This window comes from Symphalangus syndactylus, chromosome 11 (genome assembly GCF_028878055.3).
Source record: "Symphalangus syndactylus isolate Jambi chromosome 11, NHGRI_mSymSyn1-v2.1_pri, whole genome shotgun sequence".
NCBI classification, from domain to species: Eukaryota; Metazoa; Chordata; class Mammalia; order Primates; family Hylobatidae; genus Symphalangus; species Symphalangus syndactylus.
In genome coordinates, this window is record NC_072433.2 from 89,491,016 (window position 1) to 89,518,188 (window position 27,173).

The window sequence follows — 27,173 nt, forward strand, 5'->3', positions numbered from 1 at the left end:
TGCCTGTAATCCCAGCTACTAGGGAGGCTGAGGCAGGAGAATTGCTTAAACCTGGGAGGCAGAGGTTGCAGTGAGTCAAGATCGCGCCATTGCACTCCAGCCTGGGCGACAAGAGTGAAACTCTGTCTCAAAAAAAAAACACAAACAAACAAAAAAACAAACCAGGAACAAAATAATGGCATTTGCAGCAACCTGGATGGAGCTGTGCATGTTCTCACTCATTAGTGGGAGCTAAGCTATGAGGATGTAAAGGCATAAGAAATGTAATGGACTTTGGGGACTTGCAGGGAAGGGTAGGATGGGTGGTGAGGGATAAAAGACTACACATTGTGTACGGTGTACACTTCTCAGGTGGTGGGTGCACCAAAATTTCAGAAATAACCACTAAAGAACTCAGGTAACAAAAAAAGAATCTGTTCCCCAAAAACTATCGAAATAAAAAAACAGAACTTCTTAAGCAAGAAAGAACATTCAAAGCTTATGGAAAGAAAAATATTGACATATTTGATGATATAAAAACTTTTAAAGTTTGTATAATATACCATATACAAAGTTTAAGGATAGATTGGGAGAAATTATTGGTCATAGGTCTAGCAAACAATTAATATCCACAATAAGTGAAGAATTTTTATAAATCTATAAGAAATAATGAACCAATATAAAAATAAGACAGGAAATAAGCAGCAAATTCAAAAAAATACAGAAGGTTAATATACATACTGAATCTTAATAATACATTCTCTTTGAGTAATTTAATAAAAGGTACGATTTAAGTGACATAAGGAAAGTTTAAAGAAATCTGTATAGGAAGAGATTGTATCCTGAGTCTTGCAACAGAAGAGAGCCACTACCACCTGAAAAGGTGCCTGAAGAGGCAAGAGGAGACAGAAGTTAAGTGAACTCCACAGGTGGTTTTATCAGAGGGTCATAAGACAAATGTAGCCTTTATTAAAGAGACACCACCAAGCCATTGAGATTCATCAGGAAAGGAGATAAATATCCAGATTTAAGTTTCCTCATGCTCTCAGATCTCTTGCCAGTGCTCTTCACAAGCCAAGCCTAAAACTAAGCTAGATGGTAAAGGAGACCATTGATGTCGTCTATAATAGGTCAACCTCTTTAGGTACAGAGCAGAGTGGCGAAAAGTAAGGAGTGGAATTATAGCAGCAAACTGATGATATCCAACACAATCCATCACTTTTGTACCTCAGAATCTATTAGCGCTCTTTGCTGGAAAAAAAAAATCTTGGCTGAGAAAATTCTTGAGATAACTACATCAAATCCTGTTACCTATTATACAATTATTGGGTTATAACAATTCAAATATATTTGCAACTGAAAACTAAAACATTGTTGTAGAAGATGTTGTTAGTGTCCAATTTGTATTATGTCAGCTAGGCATTCGTCACTCCCATATATAACAAATGATTAACTTTGAATAGCAGGAACTTTTTTTTTTTGGAGACGGAGTCTCGCTCTGTCGCCCAGGCTGGAGTGCAGTGGCGCAATCTCGGCTCACTGCAAGCTCCGCCTCCCGGGTTCACGCCATTCTCCTGCCTCAGCCTCTCCGAGTAGCTGGGACTACAGGCGCCCGCCACCACGCCCGGCTAATTTTTTTGTATTTTTAGTAGAGACGGGGTTTCACCGTGGTCTCGATCTCCTGACCTCGTGATCCGCCCGCCTCGGCCTCCCAAAGTGCTGGGATTACAAGCGTGAGCCACCGCGCCCGGCGAATAGCAGGAACTTTATGCTTGGCCCAGTTCTCAGAGAGCAGGTCAGAAATACCTAGGGCTTAATAATAACCTCAGGAGCATCGCTTGACCAACAATTTCCAGGAGTTAGTGGAGATATATATATATATATAAAATAACTCATATCTTACACTGTCCGCCAGAGTTCTCCAGTGGGATTGAGTCCTAGTTGCCCTAAGCAGTAAATTGCTCAATATAATGAACACTTTATTGTCTTCTTTAACTTCCCGAGCTTATTTCCCCACTACCCTATCATACTTCCTAGTATCATTTCTCAAATTAATAGTGTGCACTCATGTGTTTATCTCAAATTCTTTGTCTCAAGTACCTTGAGAGAAACGCATTATGTCTAAAACAGTTATCATTACCAGGGCTCATCATATAACCTAGAAGAATAAAAATTAGAAGAAAATTAACACCAAACCTAGTTGCTACTGTCCCTGCATCATTAGTAGTGACAAGGTCTGAGTTTACCATCACATCTTCCTTCATTCACCATCTATCGTATGAATACCTTACCCTCAGCTAGCACCTTGGTTGGAAAGAATACTTCACCTGGTGAGGTGACCCAAACTATCATTCCTATAAGATCTGAGCCTTAGTGGTATTTTCTTTAATGAGTTGAGGCAGTTATTCATTAAAGAGAACTACTGGACAATGTGAATACTAAGAATCAAGTAAATCCCTTGGATTTCAAAGTTATGCCTGTCTCTGCTATATAGCAGAAACCCATTCCTCCCCAACCAGAAACTCAGAATATTCACATTAGTTAGTATTGTGATTCTCTTTTTTCTTTTTAACTTTTATTTTAAGTTCATGAGTGCAAGTGCAGGATGTGGAGGTTTGTTAAATAAGTAAATGTGTGTCAGGGGTTTGTTTTACAGATTATTTCATCAACCAGGTATTAAGCCTAGTATCAATTACTTTTTCTGATCCTCTTCCTCCCCCCACCCTCTGCCCTCCAGTAGGCCCCAGCTGTTTTTCCTGTCTATGTATCTATGTGTTCTCATCATTTAGCTCCCACTTATATGAGAAAATATACGGTATTTGGTTTTCTATTTCTGCTTTAGTTTACTAAGGATGATGGCCTCCAGCTCCATTCATATCCCTCCAAAGGACATGATCTCGTTCCTTTTTATGCCTGCATAGTATTCCCTGGTGTATATTTACCACATTTTCTTTGTCCAGTCTATCATTGATGGGCATTTAGATCAATTCCATGTCTTTGCTATTGTGAATAATGCTGCAGTGATCATATGCATGGATGTGTCTTTATAATTGGATGATGTTTATCTTCGGATATATACCCAGTAATAGGATTGCTAGGTTGAATGGTATTTCAGTCTCTAGGTCTTTGAGGAATTACCGCACTGTCTTCCACAATGGTTGAACTAATTTATGCTCCAACCAAGAGTGTAAAAGAGTTCCTTTTTCTCCACAGCCTCACCAGCATCTGTAATTTTTTGACTTCTTAATAGCCATTGTGACTTATGTGAGACAGTACCTCATTGCAGTTTTGATTTGCATTTCTCTAATGATTAGTGATGTTGAGACTTTTTTCATATGATTGTGGGCCACATGTATGTCTTCTTTTGAGAAGTGTCTGTTCATGTCCTTTGCCCACTTTTTAATGGAGTTGTTTGTATTTATTCTTGTAAATTTATATTCCTTATAGATGCTGGATATTAGACCTTGGTCAGATGCATGTTTGTCAAAATTTTCTCCCATTCCGTAGGTTGTCTGTTTACTCTGTTGATAGTTTCTTTGGCTGCGCAGAAGCCTTTTAGTTTCATTAGATCTCAATTGTCAATTTTTGTTTTTGTTGCAATTGTTTTGGTGTCTTCATCATGAAATCTTTGCCCATGCCTATTCCTGAATGGTACGGCCTAGGTTTTCTTCTAGGGTTTTTATAGCTTTGGGTTTTACATTTAAGTCTTTAATCCATCTTGAGTTGACTTTTGTATATTGTGATTTTTGCATATGGTGTATATGAAGTTCTGATTTCTTTGTAAACCTCGTCTTTACCAAAAATACAAAAACATTATCCTGGTATGAGGATGCATGCCTGTAGTCCTAGCTACTCCAGAGGTGGGAGGATCACCTGAGTCCAGGAATGGAGGCCTTAGTGAGCTGTGATTACACCACTATACTCCAGCCTGGGTGACAGAGTGAGAATCTCTTTAAAAAAAAATAACAAAACTGGTGGCAGGCAAGAGATCTTGTGCAGGGGACCTCCCATTTATAAAACCATCAAATCTCATGAGACTTATTCACTACATACGAGTACAGTATGAGGGAAACTGCCCCCACAATTCATTTATTTCCACTTGGCCCCGCCCTTATCATGTGGGGATTATTACAGTTGAAGGTGAGATTTGGGTAGGGACACAGCCAAACCGTATCAGTGGCCTTGAATGTTCTTTTGTATTTGTGTGGTATCAGTTGTAATATCTCCCATTTCATTTCTAATCGAGCTTATTTGAATCACTTTTCTTTCTTTCCTGGTTAATCTCACTAATGGTCTATATATTTTGTTTATCTTTTCAAAGAACCAGCTTTGTGTTTCATTTGTCCTTTGTATTTTTGGTTTCAATTTCATTTAGTTCTGCTCTGATCTTTGTTATTTCTTTTCTTCTGCTGGTTTTGTGTTTGGTTCGTTCTTGTTTCTCTAGTTCCTTGAGGTGTGACCTTAGATGGTCTAATCATGCTCTTTCAGACTTCTTGATATAGGCATTTAATGCTATAAACTTTCCTTTTAGCATTGCTTTTGCTGTATCCCAAGGGTTTTGATAGGTTTGTGTCACTATTATCGTTCAGTTCAAAGAAATGTTTAATTTCCATATTGATTTCATTATTGATCCAATAATAATTCAGGAGCAGTTGTTTAATTTCCATGTATTTGCATGGTTTTGAGGCTTCCTTTTGGAGTAGATTTCCAATTTTATTCCACTGTGATCTGAGAGGATACTTAATATGCTTTTAATTGTCTTAAATTTATCGAGACATATTTTGTGGCCTATCATGCAGTCCATCTTGGAGAATGTTCCGTGTGCTGAGGAAAAGAATATATCCTGCAGTTTTGGGGTAGAATGTTATGTAAATATCTGTTAAGTCTATTTGTTCTAGGGTATATTTTAAGTCCATTGTTTCTTTGTTGACTTTCTGTCTTGATGACCTATCTAGTGCTGTCAGTGGAGTACTGAAGTCCCCACTATTATTGTGTTGTCATTTATCTCATTTCTTAATAGATAGTAATTATTTTAAAAATTTAGGAGCTCCAGCATTAAGTACATAAATATTTAGGATTGTGACATTTTCCTGTTGAACTAGACATTTTAACATTTTATAATATCCCTCTTTGTCTTTTTTAACTGTTGTTGCTTTAAAGTCTGTTTTGTCTGATATAAGAATAGCTACTCCTGCTCACTTTTAGTTACCATTTGCATGGAATATCTTCTTCTACCCTTTTAATTTAAGTTTATGTGAGTCCTTATGTATTATGTGAGTCTCTTGGAGACAGCAGATACTTCGTTTTCTTCTAGGGTTTTTATGGTTCTAGGTCTTACGTTTAAGTCTTTAATCCATCTTGAGTTAATTTTTGTATAAGGTGTAAGGAAAGGATCCAGTTTCAGCTTTCTACATATGGCTAACCAGTTTTCCCAGCACCATTTATTAAATAGGGAATCCTTTCCCCATTTCTTGTTTTTGTCAGGTTTGTCAAAGATCAGATGGTTGTAGATGTGTGGTGTTATTTCTGAGGGCTCTGTTCTGTTCCATTGGTCTATATGTCTGTTTCGGTACCAGTACCATGCTATTTTGGTTACTGTAGCCTTGTAGTATAGTTTGAAGTCAGGTAGCACGATGCCTCCAGCTTTGTTCTTTTTGCTTAGGATTGTCTTGGCTATGCAGGCTTTTTTTTGGTTTCACATGAAGTTTAAAGTAGTTTTTTTCCAATTCTGTGAAGAAAGTCATTGGTAGCTTGATGGGGATGGCATTGACCCTATAAATTACCTTGGACAGTATAGCCATTTTCACAATATTGATTCTTCCTGTCCATGAGCGTGGAATATTCTTCAATTTGTTTGTGTCCTTTTTTATTTCGTTGAGCAGTGGTTTGTAGTTCTCCTTGAAGAGGTCCTTCACATCCCTTGTAAGTTGGATTCCTAGTTATTTTATTCTCTTTGTAGTAATTGTGAATTGGAGTTCACTCGTGATTTTGCTCTCTGTTTGTCTGCTCTTGGTGTATAAGAATGCTTGTGATTTTTGCACATTGATTTTGTATCCTGAGACTTTGCTGAAGTTGCTTACCAGCTTAAAGAGATTTTGGGCTGAGACGATGGGGTTTTCTGAACATACAATCATGTCATCTACAAACAGGGACAATTTGACTTCCTCTTTTCATAATTAAATACCATTTATTTCTTTCTCTTGCCTGATTGCCCTGGCCAGAACTTCCAATACTATGTTGAATAGGAGTGGTGAGAGAGGGCATCCTTGTCTTGTGCCAGTTTTCAAAGGGAATGCTTCCAGTTTTTGCCCATTCAGTATGATATTGGCTGTGGGTTTGTCATAAATAGTTCTTATTATTTTGAGATACTTTCCATCAATACCTAGTTTATTGAGAGTTTTTAGCATGAAAGGCTGTTGAATTTTGTCGAAGGCCTTTTCCACATCTACTGAGATAATCATGTGGCTTTTGTCATTGGTTCTGTTTATGTGATGAATTATGTTTATTGATTTGCGTATGTTGAACCAGCCCTGCACCCCAGGGATGAAGCCCACTTGATCATGGTGGAACTTTTTGATGTGCTGCTGGATTTCATTTGCCAGTATTTTATTGAGGATTTTCGCGTCCATGTTCATCAGGGATATTGGCCTAAAATTCTCTTTTTTGTGTGTGTCTCTGCCAGGCTTTGGTATCAGGATGATGCTGGCCTCAAAATGAGTTAGGGAGGATTCTCTCTTTTTCTATTGATTGTAATAGTTTCAGAAGGAAGGGTAGCAGCTCTTCTTTGTACCTCTGGTAGAATTCAGTTGTGAATCTGTCTGGTGCTGGACTTTTTTTTATTGGTAGGCTATTAATTATTGCCTCAATTTCAGAGCCTGTTATTGGTCTATTCAGAGATTCAACTTCTTCCTGGTTTAGTCTTGGGAGGGTGTATGTGTCCAGGAATTTATCCATTTCTTCTAGATTTTCTAGTTTATTTGCATAGAGATGTTTATAGTATTCTCTGATGGTAGTTTACATTTCTGTGGAATCGGTGGTGATATCCCCTTTATCATTTTTTATTGTGTCTATTTGATTCTTCTCTCTTTTCTTCTTTATTAGTCTTGATAGTGGTCTATTTTGTTGATCTTTTCAAAAAACCTGCTCCTGGATTCATTGATTTTTTGAAGGGTTTTTTGTCTCATGGGGTGTTCCCTTGATGTGGTGCTCTCTTGCTTCCCCTAGGGATGGGGCTTCCTGAAAGCTGGATTGTAGAGATTATTATTTCTCTTCTGGGCCTAGCTACCCAGTGGAACTACCAGGCTTCAGGCTGGTACTGGGGAGTGTCTCTAAAGAGTCCTGTAATATGATTTGTCTTAAGGCCTCTCAGCCATGGAATCCAGCACCTGTTCTGGTGGAGGTAGCAGGGGAATGCAGTGGATTCTGTGAAGGTCCTTGGTTGTAGTTTTGTTTAGTGCACTGGTTTTCTCGATTGTTGTTTGTGCTTGCAATAAAGGTGTCATGTGGACAGACTCAGGACCTCTGATTAGCCAACATGTTAAAGGCGGTGGAGTTAGCTTTGTTTTTTCCTTTCTTGGGGCATGGTTTTTCTTTCACGAGTTGTTGTAATGATTTCTCCATCGTCATTTTTCACATGGGCCCATTAATGAAGACCTAGGTTGGTTTTTAAAAACAGAGACAGAGGCTCACTGACATTAACAGGATTGGTCATACTGTTCAACTGACTTGAGAACCTTCCAAAGTAAATACCTTCTTCATGCAACCCTTCGGAGAGGTTTGATCACATGTTCTCCTTACCACCTATTTTCCAGTCTTGCTCTAAGTCTCTAACTACCCAAACAAGCTGAACATAAATCATTAGAGATTTATACCTCAGGCCATCTTTCCTATATTAAGTGAACAACCTTAATACAGGACAGCCTGAAATTCTAACTGCTAGACGGGTTTCCTGTATCTTAGGGCCACTGTTTAGTGAAGCCATAATGTAGTGACCATTCCTTTCTGAACATTCACAGCCTTAAATGTTTCCTTTTCTCTGGAAATATTCTCTAGCATTGTTAAAAGAACCCATACAACCCAGAATTCTTTAAAATTACTTTTGTCATTTGAATTAAATGCTACACCCACTTAATTTCCTAAAGCCTTAATCCCAATCCACAACCTGTGATAATTTTAATAACTATGTCCAATTTATCCCTAGCAAGAATATCTGTGCACACAAACATTCAACATAGTTCTGGAACCCTATTGCTACCTCTGATACTACTTCTAATATCACTCAGAATCCTAGTAGAAAATGTGTAGTTAACTCACACTAGATCATTTGAAGAGTGATAAGGGAACTATTTTTAGTAATGTGGGCAGACTTCAGGGAAAATAACAAAGCACAGTATAACATTCTGGGGCTAGCTATAGTAGCAAGCTCTTATCACAGCCCTGAATGTCATTGGAATAGTGCTTAATAAATGTTGAGGGTATCCTGCTGATAGCCATGGCCGTCAGAAGAGAAATACAACCAATCTTGGTACAACCCTTCAGGAATAACCGAAAGAATAAATGCCGTAATCTTAAGCTTCCCCTGCCTTCTTATCTGCCAATGACTCTCAGTGGCAAAATCCAAGTGAAATCTAGAGTACAGGGGAATACATCGAGGCTGTCAATACAGGTCAGCCTCCCTGAGCAGAGGAGGGTGGAGAACATGTTAGAAAGATGAAGAGTAAATTTAGAGAGGCAAACAAAATATATTCAGCACACAGCTTATTCCCTGAAAACTTATCTGTTCCCTTTTATGATATTTGTCTGGTAGTTACCAAAACCTTATACTAGCTAGGTAAGAACCCAAGTGATTTGCCAGGGGAACTAGCAGGATAGTTTCCAGGTAGTACCTGTAGCAATAAACAACCATGAACTATTCTTCGTTATCTCAGTTTCTACTAGTCCTTCCTTCATATGAACTCAGAATTTCAGAAATGGAAGGTACACTTCTCTATTTTCTTAAAGTGGTAGGTATAGCTCCTTAATTAACTCCATCATGTCAACAAAAGAACAAGAAAAGTTGAGGAGGAGGTAACTGGTGGTACTAGTTCCCAATATATAATTAAAATACAGCTTTAAAATATATATTTATATAACTGTAAAAAGGAAATAATAGATATTACAGCAGAAATATTGTAAATGAAATAGAGCCTGGAAAAACCATAGAGAAAATTTGTAAACAAAACAAAGAGATGGTTTTTTAAAAGAGATTAACAAAATTGACAAACCTTGGCCAGAGAAATTAAGAAAAAAGAGATAAGACTCAAATAACAAAAATCAGAAATGAGCGGAAGACTTTACAACTAAATGCCACAGAAATAAGCAGAATCACAAGAAACTACTATGAATAATTATATTCCAACAAATTAGATAACTTAGAAGACATGGATACATTTCTAGAAACATTCAACCTACCAACACTAAATGATGAAGAAACAAAATATCTGAACAGACCTGTAACTAGTAAGGTGATTGAATCAGCCATCAAAAATCTCCCAACAAAGGAAAGCCTAGGGCCAGATAGCTTCACTGAAGAACCGTACCAAATATTTCAATAAGAATTAACAATAATCCTCCTCAAAATCCTCCAAGTAATTGAAAAGGAGGGAATACTTCAAATTCTTTCTGTGTGGCCAGCATACTCTAATACTAAACCTAGACAAAGATACTACAAGAAAACTACAGACTAATATCTCTGATGAATACTGATGAAAAAAATCCTAATCAAAACACAAGCAAATTGAATGTAACAACATATTAAAGGGAATATACATCATAATCAAGTGGGATGTGTTCCTGGAATATAAAGATGGTTCAGCATATGAAAATAAATCAGTGTAATACACTACATTAACATAATAGAGAAAAACCACATGATTACGTCGATTGATTCAGAAAAAGCATTTGACAAAATTCAATGCCCTTTTAGGACAAAAACACTGAGAAAACTAGGAATACAAGGAAATTACACCTCAACATAGTAAAGGCCTTGTATTAAAAGCCTACAGTTAACATCATACTCAATGATGAAAACCAGCAAGTTTTCTAAGACCAGGAACAAGTCCATAGTTTGTTCTCACCACGTTCGACATAGTACTGGAAGGTCCTAGCCAGAAAAGTTGGGGAAGAAAAAGAAATAAAAGGCATCCAAATAGGAGAGGAAGAAGTAAAATTATCTCTGTTCTCAGATGACATGATCTTATATATAGAAAACCCTAAGGATCACACATACTTGCATACACATAACATATGCATAACTATTAGAACTACTAAATGAATTTAGTAAAGTTGCAGGATGCAATATCAACACACAAAATGGATTAGACATCTAAACACAAGGCTTGAAACCATAAAGTTCCTAGAGGAAAGCATAGGGAGAATGCTTCATGACATTGGATTTGACAATTGTTTTTTTGGATATTAAACCAAAAGCCCAGGCAGCAAACCAAAAACAGACAAATGCGCTACATAGAACTTAAAAACTTTTTTGCAGTGAATGAAACAATTGGCGAAGTGAAAGGGCAACCTGCAGAATGGGAGAAAACATTTGCAAACCATGTATTGAAAAGAGGCTAACATGCAGAATATATAAAGAACTTCAACCCAATAGCAACAAAAAATAATCCGATTTAAAAATGTCCAAAGGACTTGGATTGATAAAAGAAGGTATACAAATGGTCAAGAAGCATTGAAAAGACACTCAACACCACTAATAATCAGGGAAATGCAAATCAAAACCATAATAAGGTATCACCTTGGATCCATTAGGATGGCCACTATCAGAAAAACAAACAAACAGAAAAAACAAACAAAACAGTATTGGTGAGGATGTGGAGAAATTGGAACCCTGTGCCCTGCAGGAATGTAAAATGGTGCAGTCGTTATAAAAAACAGTATAAAAGTTTTCCAAAAAAATAAAACTGGAAAAATAGACTTACCATATGATCTAGCAATCCAATTTCTGAGTGTATATACAAAAGAATTGAAAACAGGATCTCTGTGGGATATTTGTACACCTGTATTAATTGCAGCATTATTCACAATAGTGAAGAGCTGGAAACAACTTAAATGTCCATTGAAAAATGAATGAATAAAGCCAATGTGGTATGTACAATAATACAGTGGAGTATTAAGCCTTAAATGAAGAAGGATATCCTGTTACATGCTACAACATGCATGAAACTTCAAAATATTATTTAAAGTGAAATAAGCCAATCACAAAAAGACAAATACTGCATGATTCCAGTTTTATAAGGTGTCTAAAATAGTCAAACTCTCAGAAACAGAAAGTAAAACAATGATTGCATTTTTGCAAGATGCAAAAATTCTAGATATATATTGAAAAACAATGTGCACGTAGTTAACAGTGCTGTACTATGCACTTAAAAATGTATAAGATGTATACTTCAGATGTATTTCTATGTACAAATATGTGCATATAAGTCATATTTGCATATATTTTTTCTAAAACTATGGTTATTACAAATTAAATATATATATATTTACTTGTAAACTATGGTAGCTATTTGGTAAATATTTTATACAATGTAAACAAAAAAAGAAAAAATAATGCCTTACTTTGTTGCAGAAGTACTATTCTCAGGGACTTTAACTAGTGGTGCTGCTAGCACATAACCCATAGCATATCCAATCATTGATGTACATTCTGCAATACCTGTAAAATAAACACTGAAATTGAACATCAAACAATTTCATAAGCCAGCTTTGTTATGATAAAAATTGACTGAAATGGATTACTTCTGAAAGCTTTTCACAGCATTCTGTATTAGTCGGAGTTCTCCAGAGAAACAAAACCAATAAAAGACAGAGAAAAACAGTAATGGAAAACCAAACATCATCATGTTCTCACAAGTGGAAACCAAGCTATGAGGACGCAAAAGCATAAGAATGATATAATAGACTTTGGTGACCCGGGGGTAATGGTGAGAGGTGGGTGAGGGACAAAAGACTGCACATTGGGTATAGTGTACACTGCTTGGGTGATGGGTGCACCAAAATCTCATACATCACCACTACAGAACTTATCTATGTAACCAAATACCACCTGTTCCCCCTAACACTACTGAAATTAAAAAAAATTTTTAAGCACAAAAATAAAAATGACCTTCAAAAAACAAAGAGAGAGAGAGAACAGAGAGATTCATTTTAAGGAATTTGTTCATACAAAATACAATCATGAGGACTAGCAAGTCCCAAATTTGTAGGGCAGGCCAGCAGGCGGGAAATTCAAGTAAGAGTTGATGTTACAATCATTAGGTAGAATTGCTTCCTCAGAAAACCTCAGTTTTTGCTCATAGAACCTTCAAGTGATTGAATAAGGCCCATTCACATTATGAAATCAGTTTTGCTCAAAATCTGCTGATTGCAAATGTTCATCACATCTAAAAATGACAGTCACCAAAACATCTGGAGTAGTGTTTGTCCTTACAACTAGGTGTCATAACCCAGCCAAGCAAACACATAAAACTAACCATCATACATACTATCCAAAGCATGTATTAGAGAAACTCAGTATATAATTCATTATACTTTATTTAATCTATATATTTAATGTAATATACATAAAATATATTTAATATAACTAGAAATTCAAAATATCTTATTTTATTTAATTCAGGGTGCTCTAGCAAGATGATATTTTAAAGTTATCATTACTTCTGCACCCTTCACTTTAGCTACTAGGATGTGTCAATACACCTTCGTAATAAGTATATAAAAACAACTTTAAATTTATTTTCAAAAGTTATAGTTAGATAACCCTGTACAAATAGATGATCTACCAGTACCAGAATCTATTGCAATATAAGAGAGTACAGATTATTCTGAGATATAGCCAGGATTACTTATTGTAGGATAGAGTGGCATAGACATTATAAATAGGGATAGTATGCTATTATTAATTAAGTATATATACACATATATGAATATACATATTTATAAATGTACATACATATACATAAAGAGTATAATTTTTATTACTTAAGAAAGTATTTTTTGTTTGTTTGAGATGGAGTCTTGCTCTGTCACCCAGGTGGCAGTGGTGCGATCTTGGCTCGCTGCAATCTCTGCCTCCTGGGTTTAAGCAAGTCTCCTGCCTCAGCCTCCAGAGTAGCTGAGATTACACGTGCTCGCCACCATGCCTGGCTAATTTTTTTGTATTTTTATTAGAGACACGGTTTCACTATGTTGGCCAGGCTGGTTTTGAACTCCTGACCTCAAGTGATCTGCCCACCTCAGCCTCTCAAAGTTCTAGGATTACAGGCATGAGCCACCATGCCTGGCCGAAAGTATGTATTTTTTCAATTGCTTATATATTTTCAGTGACATTCAGGTGACTTGTCTAGAATCTCAAATCTCAAACAGCTACTTAGAATTAGGTGAATCAATGTGATTTGGAGGTTTAGCATACCAGTTATCATTTATTACAATGTTATCATAAGGGCCAATAGTACTTCTATATCAGCTTAGATATGCATACCAAAATTCAAGGAAAACTCAAAATGGGTCAGTCATAAGAAAGGGGGTAAAACTTGCCTAAATAGACACCAGCTGAGTGTGTAGCAACATTCTCATCAATAAAGGTTATGCCAAGGATATAAAGAGGCATTCCTGCTATTCCCTGCACAGTCTGCCCAAGGGTGAAGAAAGACAGGTATTTTGATTGGAACGATACACCACTCCTCTGGCAACCACTGACGACCTTTATTTCTTCGCAAATATCTTTTGAAAAGACAATGATTATATTTTTGTTAATTGAACTCAAACATACAACAAATGTGCAGTATTCTTTATCAAATATTTTACAAGCTATTTCCAAAATTATGCTTTTTTCTTTTAGTTAACATTTCATTTACATTGAATGTAGTAATACTGCAATCAGTCATCATGTTCTCAGAGAAATGCCCTCATACAATTTGGGCCAGACACAGCACACACCTGTAGTACCAGCTACTAGGAAAAGTGAAATGAGAGGATTGTGACAAGCCTGGGCAACATATTGTGACCCCTGTCTCCAAAATAAAAAATAAAAAAAGGAAGAAATTGTGTGGGAATCCTGTAAAAGATGCATATATTATAAACCAAAACATAAATGTGCATGCATGATTGTATATATGTGTGCATAGATATGTTTGTATATATATGCATTTGCACATACACATAGCACACATTCCTCTTAAATTTGGCATCTAGTTCCCCTGACTTTTGACCCTAGGCTAAAAGTATTTCTAATGTTCTAGATTATCTGCATTATCAAAGAGTACTTTCTGAGTTTAGTTTTATGTTCACCTCTTTAACAATCTTTATATTCACTTTGTCTCACTCTGATTAAATAATTTCCCATTTTAGACCCACTGACTTTTAGAATATATGTTCATAAGGACAAGGCATTATACAGTAAACATTTCTTTCCATTAGAGTTAGTCATTATGTGGTCATCCACTAGATTTTAATTTCTTTCAGGTCATAGTATATTTCTTATACTTTTTTTATTCACATGGTTATATAACAATATGAAGTAAATGCTTGTGTAATTAAATTTGTTTGTAGATTGGTAGATCCAGGCAATACCATTAGATTATATTGGCCATGGTTATTTGGGTTGACATTTAACAAAATGCTCTTAAAATGATATTGTGGAAACACTATTAAAGTGCAGATTGCAATACAGTATACAAATGAAAATTTTCATCTGGTTTAGTATCCATGTGAAATGATTTTGACTCCATATCAAGTGGGAGGTAGTCTCTACAACTGTCATTCAAATGCTGAAGGTTCAATTTTATACAGACATATTAACTTGTGATATCAGTGTCAATGTGATATTTCCAACACCCTGAACTCTTAGTTCCTTGAACTTTTTTTCCTGTTATGCACTGTACTCCACCCACCTTGGCTAGTGATATGTTTTGGCTCTGTGTCCCCACCCTAATCTCATGTGGAATTGTAATTCCCAATGTTGCGGGAGGCACCCGGTGGGAGGTGACTGGATCACGGGAGCAGATTTCCCCCTTGCTGTTCTCGTGACAGTGAGTGAGTTCTCACATGATCAGGTGGTTTGTCCCACTTTGCTCACTCCTGCTACAATGTGAAGATAGGCTTGGTTCCCCTTCAACTTCCACTATGATTGTAAGTTTCCTGAGGCCCCCCCAGCCCTCCTGTACAGGCTGCAGAACTCTGAGTCAATTAAATCTTCTTTCTTTATAAATTACCCAGTGTCGGGTAGTCCTTTATAGCAGTCTGAGAATAGACAAATACAGCTAGTCATTTTAAATGTCAAAAATAATAACTACAAACCTTTCCTAAGGATAATTTCAAGCATCTACATTCTAACCACCCCTATCTTTCTGCTCACTCTTTCCAGCAACCCAATTCCAACAATCCTTAAAATTCATCAGGGCATATAATCCATTGATTCCGCTCCTTTTCACTATCCCAGTGTCCCCTTCATGTCCTTACTTCTTTCACTATCATTTAAATACTTTTAATTCCCTTGCTCTCTTTCAAATCATGCAACCCCATGGTAAAACTGCAACCCTACTCAAAATAACTCTTCTTCCCACTCCCTACCTGTACTGCTAAAGCTTGATGTGGCTACACAACCATGCAAATCCCACTTTGAATTCATGATTAATAAACTCAAGGAGGTCCTTCACGCTCTTGATAATAATAAAAAATGCCCCTAATCGATTCACTCTTCCCTTCTCCAAGAAAATTCACGTTGTTTGTTTCCCTTCTTCCTACTGAACAACATCTGAAAATAAATGTTTTCTATCAATAGACTAAAATTAATCATTAACTTCCTCTGTGATGACATATATGTCCACTGGCATGCTACAATTAGTTAATTAGCAAACTTGGTCATATAAATCAAATGGATGGAAGGATAGATATACAGACAAATAATTATCACAGTCTAAGTTCCTTGAGCCAAGGTTTGAATGAATATTGATTTGATGTATGTCAGTATATTTTAAAACCTTACCTTCAATTCCTACCTTACTTTGTTTATTTTCTTCATTAATGGATGGAAAAGCACATAAAAGTGATCCAAGTCCTATTAAAAAGGAGGAAGCTACAAACCATATTACTTTTTTTCTGTCTCCATAGAATGCTATAAATATTGCTACCAGGCCAGATGAAATATCATAACTCATTTCCAATGCCAACTTATCAATGGTTTTCAGATGATATTCCTTCTGAAAATCGCCAATGCTGACATCTGTAAGACCAAACACCACACCTAAAATGTAAAAAGAAAAAGAGAAAACAATGATATACATTTTAAGAGGTCATTATTTTGATTATTACAAAGCAAAATTTAAATTACACGACGTAAGTTTATTTTAAATTATTTTGAATGTTTAAAAGCTATAAGCATGTAGCAATTCCTTTTCTAAAACATAAATAGGTCTTAACCTCTATAAAATATTCGCTAATTGAATTTTTGAAGTTATTTTTTAACTACCTCTATGAATAATTTCCTAAAGAATAGTGATTGCTGTGTCATCTCACTTAGTACTGATCTTTATTTTAATGTATTGCATTTCACATTATAAAAAATTTAAAACTATTACTAATATATTTATCTACCATCTAGAATAGAAAATAAAACATTATCAAAATAGTTAAAGCCCAATGCATATTTCCCAAACTCATTTGTCCCCCTCCCCTCCATAATCAGTATCCTGTATTTAAAGTTTACCAGTTTTCAGCCTTTTTAACATTTTTGACAATGCATATGTTCTTAGACAATATCAAGTATTGTTTTTCATGTTCTTGAATGTGAAATAAATGGTACCATATTATGTGTATTTCTATCACTCAACATCCAACTAGGAAAAAAGTAATCATAATCACACTAAGAATTTGAAACAAAATTAATTGATGTAGGGATTGATTACAAAAGTAGTACATTAGTCGGAGTCCAAATGGTTACTAATCAAAATTCATGATATCTATGCAACGAAAGTTACCAGTGCATAGGCTGCTGCTACTATTGCTGCTGCTGCTGTTGTTAGAACTGCAATCACTACCTTTTTTTTTTTTTTTTTTGCAGGAAGCCAGGAGCCCACAGTCTTCCTATGACAGGGAGCTCACCTGCTGATTCTGATGCCCTTGCAGGTGCCAGAGACCATGGGCTCTATAGTGCTGATAGCATCACATTTATTCCTGAGCATAAATCCAGGAGCCTTTAATCACCCAGCATTGCTCCTGATGCCAAAAACACCACCAGAAACAGAAAGGAAAAGAGAGTCTTCCCTTTGCTCTTTTTCAAATCTACTGCCCCAGATTCACTGGCAACATGTAAGTCAAAGTCAGCTGGGCCCCATCAACTCTGGGAAGTGTAGTTTCAGACTTCCCATTCCCTTGAAAACAGGAGTGAGTAATGGAGTTCATGGCCAACAGACAAATAACTTGCAGAGTTTATCTTTTAGACGACTTGGTATACATTTTCACCCTTCCTCCCATATTTAAACTTTCATATCAAATAAGTAGCAATATCATCATGCTTCTGCCTAATGTATCACAATTATCATTTTACAGAGATGCTATTACTCTTTCCCCCCAAAAAAGAGAGATACATAGTCTAATCAATCACCACATCTATCTCAGTGCAATGCTAATCCTTCAGTGTAATCACAAACCTGAATGGATTTTCTTTAACATAAAAACCAAATTGCCAAGGTAACCATCAATAGTTAAGCAAATATATCACAGCCCTAACTAAATTTTTGAGGGGAAATATATTGCCAAAGAAACCACGAGCCAAATTTGGAGCCACAACTAGTTTTAGCAGACCAACACCAGCAGGAAACAACATATAAAAACTTTGCTACACCCAGGATAAGAATTTTCTTTAAATTTTACATTAGATGTGGCCAAGGAGGATAATGGCCAATGTAGGAAATAAGTCCTGTTAGTAACTGAGTTTATCTCTAAGATGGGGTTATTAATTCCCCTTCTGATTGAGGCATATTCTATAACCTAGAGATTAATTTATATGGTTCTCTACCTTCCATAAAGTATTAATGGAAAAATAAAATAGGAAAGGAGACAAAGAGACAAAATAAAAAACCAGAACATATACATATATAAACATATGCACACACAAATGTACATATGACATATTTGTGTGTGAATCCATAAGACAAGCAAGTAAGAGGAAATGCACAGCTGCTACAAGTTTTATTTCTCTAAGTGGTTATGAGACTATAGTTGATATTCATAACGTCCTTCTTCTAGTATTCACTCCCTCTTCTACCCCTTGATCCCAGACAACATTCATAGATTGTTCTCTCAAAGCCCATACCCCATCCTATAGGACAGCACTACAAACTTGTTGTCTACTACTGGGAGTGGTTGAATGTTGTCTACTACTAGGAGTCTTATCTGAGTCTTCAATAAAACATCATAATTATCTATAAGACCAAAAGTTTCCAGTTATTGAGATATGTAGTAAAATCAGTGAATGACATGAACATGAACCTTCTGCTATACTTCTTTACTGTAAAATGAGTTCCTTGATTAGAAGCAATGTGTTGGTAAATATGATTATAATGCTTTATATGGCATTCATTAAGTCCAGTTATGGCAGTGTTAGCAGGACCATGAAGATAAAAGAAGAACCCATATCCAAAATAAATGTCTAATTTAGTGAGGAGAAATTATTGCCCACTTCATAACAGAACCAGAACTATATAATACCTGCCTCCAGGTAACTGGTTGGTTTCACTAAGGAATGGAGCCAGTACCTAGACTATATTGACTCTTCCTGGTAGCAAGGCAGGCATTCAGCAGTGCAACAACCAGACGAGCTCTGATGAAGATAAGGCCATGTATTCACCTCTTATATAACCTCCATCCTTGATGTAATTGTCACTATAAATAAGACCCCATTGGACAAGAGATAGAATGGCTAGGGAAAGAGGCTGGCTAATATTCATATCTATCTATCTACTTCATTACTGAGAGCCTCTTGTGCAATGGCTTTCTTTTGGTGAACATTCATTCAGATGGAGAGACTCACCACTTACACAGTCTTCCTAATTACCAAATGGTCAAACCACTGGGCAATGTTTAGCAATACGGACAATCAGATGTACTGCTCAATGTTCTTTCCACGGGGAGGATTTCCTTTTTCCTCTACTTTTCAAGGCCTCCCCTGACTAAGCCTATAATGCTACCATAGCATACTTCTACCACTGAAAAATCACAGAGGCTCACCAAAAATTGTGCCTCTTTCTTAATAGTGAGTGGTACAAAAGTGGCAAGCAATTTTTGGTATATAGAATATTTTCTCATAGGATAGATTTTATGTTAATCATTCTGGGAAGGCTGGATCTGATTTGAGTGATGAGTCTGGCAGCAATGGGGTATGGGATGGATTATAAGGGGAATTAGCGTTCCTTTAACTCAGATGAGGTCAGTTCAATGTCTTCAAGCAAGGAATTGTTTCTCTTCAGATATAAGAGGAATAATTGTTCCTACTAGCAAAGAAGGTACAGGATTTGGAGTTTCATGGTTCTCAGGTTCGCCAAATTTCACCCAGATGCCTTTATCCTAATTCTTAGGGTTTCTTTTTTCTCAAATCAATGCCCCAACACCCACAGAAGTGATCTGGTGAGTTTGAGTTCAACTTATGTTGCAATTCTGCCGCCTGTGAATAAGAGTATTGACCAAAAATATGTGGCTCAAAATAATGAGAGTTTCTCATGAAACTATGAGAGAAGCTCACACGTTTTCTAACCATACCCTAAACTTTTCATTTTTCTTCTGTAAACTTTTCAGTGCAGTTAAAGTTTCCACCACAGGAGTCAATTGCAGCAGCTATTTTGTCTTTCAATGTCTTGCCTTCAATAAGAACTTTATCCTAGGCAATAATTTAAATGACTCTTTTTGTCACTACATGCCATGGATTTCTAGTGAACCATAATTCACAGGCACAAATATCACTGTTTTCATTGGCTTCAAGCCCAATCATGTCAGACAACTAACTCCAGATTTCCATTTTTGAGGGTTTGTTAGTTTGTTTTGTTTTGTTTCTCGTGGTTCAATGACTGGTACAGAATATTATATCAAAAGTCTATTATTGGCTGGGTGCAGTGGCTCACACCTGTAATCCCAGCACTTTGGGAGGCTGAGGTGGGTGGATACCTGAGGTAAGGAGTTCTAAACCAGCCTGACCAACATGGTGAAACCCTATATCTACTAAAAATACAAAAATTAGCCAGGTGTGGTGGCGGGTGCCCGTAATCTCAGCTACTCAGGGAAGCTGAAGCATGAGAATTGCTTGAACCCAGGAGGCAGAGGTTTACAGTGAGCCAAGATTGCGCCACTGCACTACAGACTGGGCGACAAAGGGAGACTCTGTCAAAAAAAAAGGACATATTATTTTTGTAATTATAGACAAATTACTTTTATTACACTGGTGAAGCTGAAAAAGTTTACTTAAAACATTTCCAAGCATTTTTATGTTATATATCAGAATTTTTTTAAAAAATAAGAATATTAATAAACACATACTTTAACCAGTTTCTTAGCCATACTATCGTTAATAAAATGTGATTCATATCTTTTCTGAAAAATATATTTTAATAGTTTTTACAAAGTTAGGTGCAATATATTAAAGTTGCTTTTTACAGTTTTACAGTGAAGGGTTAACTGAACAGGACTGGGTTGTTTTAAAAAGGCCTGGCCAGGAGCAGTGGCTCATGCCTGTAATCCCAGCACTTTGGGAGGCTGAGGTGGGCGAATCACCTGAGGTTGGGAGTTCGAGACCAGCCTGATCAGCATGGAGAAACCCCATCTCTACTAAAAATACAAAATTAGCCAGGCTTGGTGGCGTCTGCCTGTAATCCCAGCTATTCGGGAGACTGAGGCAGGAGAATCACTTGAACCCGGGAGGCGGAGGTTGTGGTGAGCTGAGATTGCACCATTGCATTCCAGTCTGGGCAACAAGAGCGAAACCCCATCTCAAAAATAAATTAAATAAATAAATAAATAAATAAATAAAATAAAAGGCCTGACTTCAGGATTGGCTCTTCGGTGGCTCCCAGGAGAAAAGCTCTAAGCCCTTGGAATATTCTGTCCGATAACAATGTTTTTATATGGCAGAGGCCTTGGGCCATATTGTACCAGTTTGATCACACAGTTTATGCTAACAATGTGATTTATGGTGAAGATCTTTCTTTTCATGGGGTGTGGGTGTGGAGTCTGAGTACCTGAGGTTAGTCACAGAGGTGTTGCATGCCTACATGACTGACAGAAAAACCCTGAACATGAAGGCTCACGTAAGCTTCCCTGGTTAGTAACACTTTGGATGTGTTATCACACGTGTTGGGAGAAATAAGCATGTCCATGTGATTCCACTGGGAGAGGACACATGAAAACTTGCACCTGTTTTTTTTCCAGAATTCATCCCATGTGCCTTTTCCCTCAGCTGATTTTAATCTGTATCCTTTCACTGTAATAAACCATAATCATGAGCTTACTTTAAGTCCTGTGAAGTCCTATGGAATCATTTAGCCTGACTGTGGTCTTAGGGGCTTCCAATACATAGTTAATAAATTTGAAGTTATTACAACCTCTATTGACATGTCACTGTATAAAATGATATTTTAATTGATAAAAACTCTCTACAAGTGTGTAAGTGTCTAGTAAGCTCAAAACAAGCACTGTTAAATGAAGGATGTTCTCAATTATATTTTCATATTAAACTATTTCAACCAAAATATTTCATTCAGAGAATACTTCTTTGAAAAATATTTTACAAGACAAAACTCTTCAAATAAGTTGTCTCTATTTATGATTACTTTGTTTCACCAAATTTACCTATGTAAAGCTATAGGTCTACTTAAGTTCATTCAATTCAATTTACAAAGTATAAATTTGCCTAGTTAGAATAAAGGAACTATCAAAAGATTCTTTCCCAAAATAAAAATTTGTACAAAGCACAATTAAAGGATTTCTAAAATAAATCTTGTATGCTACTCAACCTCTCATAGTTTGTTTAGCTCCTCTCTTAGTTTTGGGGGGATGCATTTTAGTATCTTCCCATTTTTAAGCTTTGTTTTCAATAATTAAAATTCAACAAAAACTTCTAATATTTTAGAAGTACGGTGATTCATTCATTGAATACTTTAATGGAAGACTTTCAGCCTCTTTAAAATAAAAGTACAACGGCAAATTAGAGAATTTATTTATAAAACAGTTCAAAATCATAAATCAACTGAGGTTAATTCATAAAATAATGAAAAAAAGTCCAACATTTGTAAAGTCTATTGTTTCCAGGAGGCAAAGAAAGGCAATGTATACCAATAAGATGAAGTATTAATACATAAAAACTTGAACATGAATAAATGTTTGTAAATGTTGATGTTAAATATTATATTTTGTTAGGATACAATTATGAATTGTTTGTGTACCAATTCCAAGCACATTTCTGCTTCACTGCTTTCCTAGTACCATAAGTACATTGTCTTTACTATGATACTCTACACAAAAATTTGTGTAAATATCATTGTTACAGAAATAAATAATTGCATCTTCAAAAATGAAAATTTAAAAGTATAGTATTCACATTAATAACAGGTGTTTATCTTCAACAGGATGAACTTCCAAAATTTTCCTTCAATTTCACAAAAAACAAATTATTATTTGAGTTAATTTATTTTCTATTTGAAGTTCCTGATGGCACTGATATAAAGCTGGCATTATTTAACAATTTGAAAAATTGTCCTTCTGCTAATGGGGTGAATTCATTTACAGCTATTATTTTAACTTTCATATGTGGATATAAAAATTTGGAATTGAAAATGAGTAAAATTAAACTAGAACAGTTAAATCTAGATGAAAAAATCATACTTCACGAAATGTTTTGTAAATAAGCCTTTTGCAGCTGCATGTGTTAACTTTTTCAGCCATAGTCTTCTAAAATCACCATTAACTTCAGCAGATTTATGTCTTTGGGTTTTTATGTGGTCAGTAATATCACTATGGCCTTTGATAAATAGTAAATGTAAACAATGTACAAGTCTTCATCAATTTGCTTAAGAATAGCACATGCCATTTTTGATGTCATGGTGCCAAAAAAGGTATACTAGAAAGTAAAAAAGCGTTACCAAATAATAAAATCATAAAATGATGGTGATATGCACTATATGACAAATGAAAATACCGTAGTACAAAGTGTGCTTAGACTATTATGCACTCTATGACTTTACTCTTCGGCCACTGTTTCCTGCAGATACTTTAAGTAAAGCTAATCTATTACGTCTAATGCTTCCCACTGACCCTACCAACAGGTAGCCTGGCAACTTCATGTATCTTGCAAGTCGCAGCATGGACCATCACAAATCTGGCTAATATACCAAGTGGGTGGCAGAATCAGCTGCATCAAATACTTGCCCAACCACTCAATATTGGGTGGAGTTAATTTTAGAGACTAGATCCAAGATTACTTCATTTTTCAAGAAATGCACATCACACTGTCCCTGAAAGGAATTTTCATTAACACTACATGTGGACAAGGTGTAGAAAGACAGGTTATTGCTGGTTGTCTTTTAGATCTAACTCTATGTCAAAGTAAGAATTGTGCTCAGCACACAAATTTTTTAACCACTGTAAAACAAGACCAAGGCAGAAACTAAAAGCACAAAGTTAGGGCCAACTAAATCCATCCCAGCTTGTTTAAATAAACTATTAATAATAATACTTAGCAAAATGGAGAAAACTGCAGTGAAAAATGGGACAGCAAGCATAAACAGGAACTGTTTCAGGTAAATTAAAGCATATAGTCAACCAGTTAAGTAGTAAATATGCTCCCCTACAATAAAACAATTAATTAAACAAAGCAAGGGAAAATTTTATAATGATAAAGAGTATAATTCCAATACAATAACTATCATTATATTAAGTATTAGCTGACATAGGGTTAAATAAATAAAACGAGAAAATAAAGAAAACATAAAGAGAAACAAACCAAAACAAATCTTAATGTTTTCAAACTGTTATATATCAGGTGAACAAAAATCAGTAAAAATCACAGAAAATAGCAATATACAATTCTCCTAGATTTATCAAATGTTAATGTTTTGTTATATTTTTCACATGAGTTTCCAAATATTCTATTTTAAAAAGTAACATGTTAAGATACACTTGAACAACTCTCTTTGATATAGTTCCCTGACCTATTGATTACACTTCCATTAATAGTAGACTAAATAATTCAATTCTCTCATTCTGCTGAGAATATGAAAGTTAAAAAATACTTTTAGATCTGTTTGAAGGCACACAAGAGCTAACTAGGCAATGAGAAACTATGGGGACAAGATTCAGGAGAAGAAAACCCAAACAGGTAATCCTTGCGTAACACAGACAATTGACACTTCAGTCAATTTAATTTGAGCAATAATGTTGTTACTGCATCCTAGAGATATCAGCGTTCCATATTTGCACTAGCAACAAGGTCAGTACTGTCTTCAAATTTAGTCATATCAGAGAAAAAATTCCAGATTTCCCATTTTTAAGGAATAATTTCATCTATCAAAATATTGATCATTTTTCATTCAAATACAAAAGAAGACCCACTCTAAAAATGCTAGAAAATGAGGATTTAAGAATTAGGGCTTACATTCAAATATTGGGAGAACTGAGAGACAGAAGATTGAGGAAGTCACATAAAAAGTCAGGAAGTTATAGCCAGTATGCCAGGGGAGACAGAAGCATAGGAAGCATAGAAGCATAAAAGTTAGAGTCCCTTTTGTTAGGGGTATGCCCCACTGCTATCTCTCCCCTTTATTTTCTTCAAAAAGTTACCAAGAAATTGATGCAATGCTCAAGAGTCTCTGCAATAGTTCCCAAGAGCTGCATCAGCCTGCAGGAGCAAACTGGGTGGTTTTTAAGTGCTCAGCAGGATACACACAACCTCAGATCTGCAAGGATTTGCTTGCAAACATCTCTGGAGAAGGATGACTCCTTTCCTTCTCTTCAACCTTCCAAATATCGCATACATTACCCTCAGTGGAAAACTCTAAAACAGAATCATATGGAAAAGGGGGATTTCCAGAAATTTAAGTTATTATCCAGAATATATAAGGAAATCAAACAATTCAATAGCAAAACAAACAAATAATCCAATTTAAAAAAGGGCAAAAGCCCTGAATAACCATTTCTTAAAAGAAGACATAAAAATGATCATCAGATCTATTTTTTTAATGCTCAACATCACTAATCATCAGGGAAATGCAAATCAAAATCATAGGATATCCAGTTAGAATGGCTGTTATCAAAAAGACAGAAGATATGTATTAGGAAGGTTGTATAGAAAAGGAAGCCTTTATACACTGTTGGTGGGAATTTATGTAAGAATAGCCATTATAAAAACAGTATGGAGGTTCCTCAAAAAATTAAAAATAGAACTACCAAATGATCTGGCAATTCCGCTACTGGATATATATTCAAATGAAATAAAATCAGTATGTCAAAGAAATATTTGCATCCCCATGTTTATTGAAGTAATATTCATACTAGCTAAAATATGGACCAACCTAAGTGTCCATTGACAGATGAATGGATGAAGAAAATGTGGTATATATACATAATGGAATATTGTTCATCCATAAAAAAGAATAAAATCCTGTTATTTACTACAGCATGGATAAAGAACATTATGTTACGTGAAATAAGCCAGACATGGAAAGACAAGTACTGCATGATCTCACTCATACGTAGAACCTAAAAAAGTTGATCTTATAGAAGTAAAGAGTAGAATAATGGTTACCAGAGGCTGGAGAGGGTGGACGGAGGGATGCACACAGGCTGGTCAATGAGTACTAATTTACAGTTAGATAGGAGATATCAATTCTGGTGCTCTGTTGCACAGTAGAGTGACTAGAGTCCCCATTAACAATAATGTACTGTATACTTCAAAATAGCTATGAGAGCATTTTGAATGTTATTACCACAAAGAAATGATAAATATATGAGGCAAAGGATTTGCTAATTATACTGATTTGGTCATTACACAATATAAACATATATCAAAATACCACATTTTATTCCATATGTATGTACAATTATTATGTGACAATTAAAAAATAAAATAACTATGATCAATATGCTAAGGACATGTATTAGTCCATTTTCACACTGCTATAAAGAACTACTGGAGACTGGATAATTTATAAGGAAAGGAGGTTTAATTGACTCACAGTTCTGCAGGCTATACAGAAAGCATGGCTGGGGAGGCCTCAGGAAGCTTACAATCATTGTGGAAAGTGAAGCAAAAGCAGTCACATCTTACATGGCCAGAGAAGGAGTAAGAGAGTGAAGGGGGAAGTGCTATACACTTTTAAACAACCAGATCTCATGAGAACTCACTATCACAAGAACAGCAAGAGGGAAGTCTGCCCCCGTGATCCAATCACTTCCCACCAGGACCCTCCTTCAACATTGGGGATGACAATTCAACATAAGATTTGGGCAGGGACACAAATCCAAACCATATCAGGACTCTATTGGAAAGAATGGACAATATGCGACAACAGATAAGTAATGTGAGAGAGATGGAAACTCTAAGAAAGAATCAAAATAAAATGTGAGAAATCAGAAACCCTGCAGCAGAAATGAAAAAAAAAAAATGTCTGATGACCTCCTCAATAGGCTGGATAGGGTAAAGAAAATAATCAATGGGGGTAGTTCCAAGATGGCCGAATAGGAACAGTTCCGGTCTACAGCTCCCAACATGAGTGACACAGAAGACGAGTGATTTCTCCATTACCAACTGAGGTACTGGGTTCATCTTACTGGGGCTCGTCGGACAGTGGGGGCAGGACAGTGGGTGCAGTCCACCGAGTGTGAGCCAACGCAGTAAGAGACATTGCTTCACCCGGGAAGCACAAGGGGTCAGGGAATTCCCTTTCCCAGCAAAGGGAAGGGGTGACAGATGGCACCTGGAAAATTGGGTCACTACCACCCTAATACTGCGCTTTTGCAATGGTCTTAGCAAACGGCACACCAGGAGATTATATCCCACGCCTGGCTCAGAGGGTACCAGGCCCATGGAGCCTCACTCATTGCTAGCATGGCAGTCTGAGATCAAACTGCAAGGTGGCAGCGAGGCTGGGGGAGGAGTGCCT

The 27,173-nt window shown here is 36.1% G+C and overlaps 1 protein-coding gene across 3 annotated transcripts in view; it reads right to left on the reverse strand.

The window, feature by feature from the left end:
* The window catches only part of SLCO6A1 (solute carrier organic anion transporter family member 6A1), a 128,285-nt gene that overhangs the window by 89,569 nt on the left and 11,543 nt on the right, over window positions 1-27,173 (reverse strand). For 2 of the 3 annotated variants that reach the window (XM_055299089.1, XM_055299090.1), the window contains exons 2-4: window positions 16,019-16,276; window positions 13,570-13,755; window positions 11,593-11,689 (exon numbers count right to left, since the gene is read on the reverse strand). In XM_055299089.1, coding sequence (XP_055155064.1) covers window positions 11,593-11,689; window positions 13,570-13,755; window positions 16,019-16,276 — 541 coding nt within the window. The remainder of the gene's footprint in view (window positions 1-11,592; window positions 11,690-13,569; window positions 13,756-16,018; window positions 16,277-27,173) is intronic. The other variant, XM_055299091.1, reaches the window with a different exon arrangement.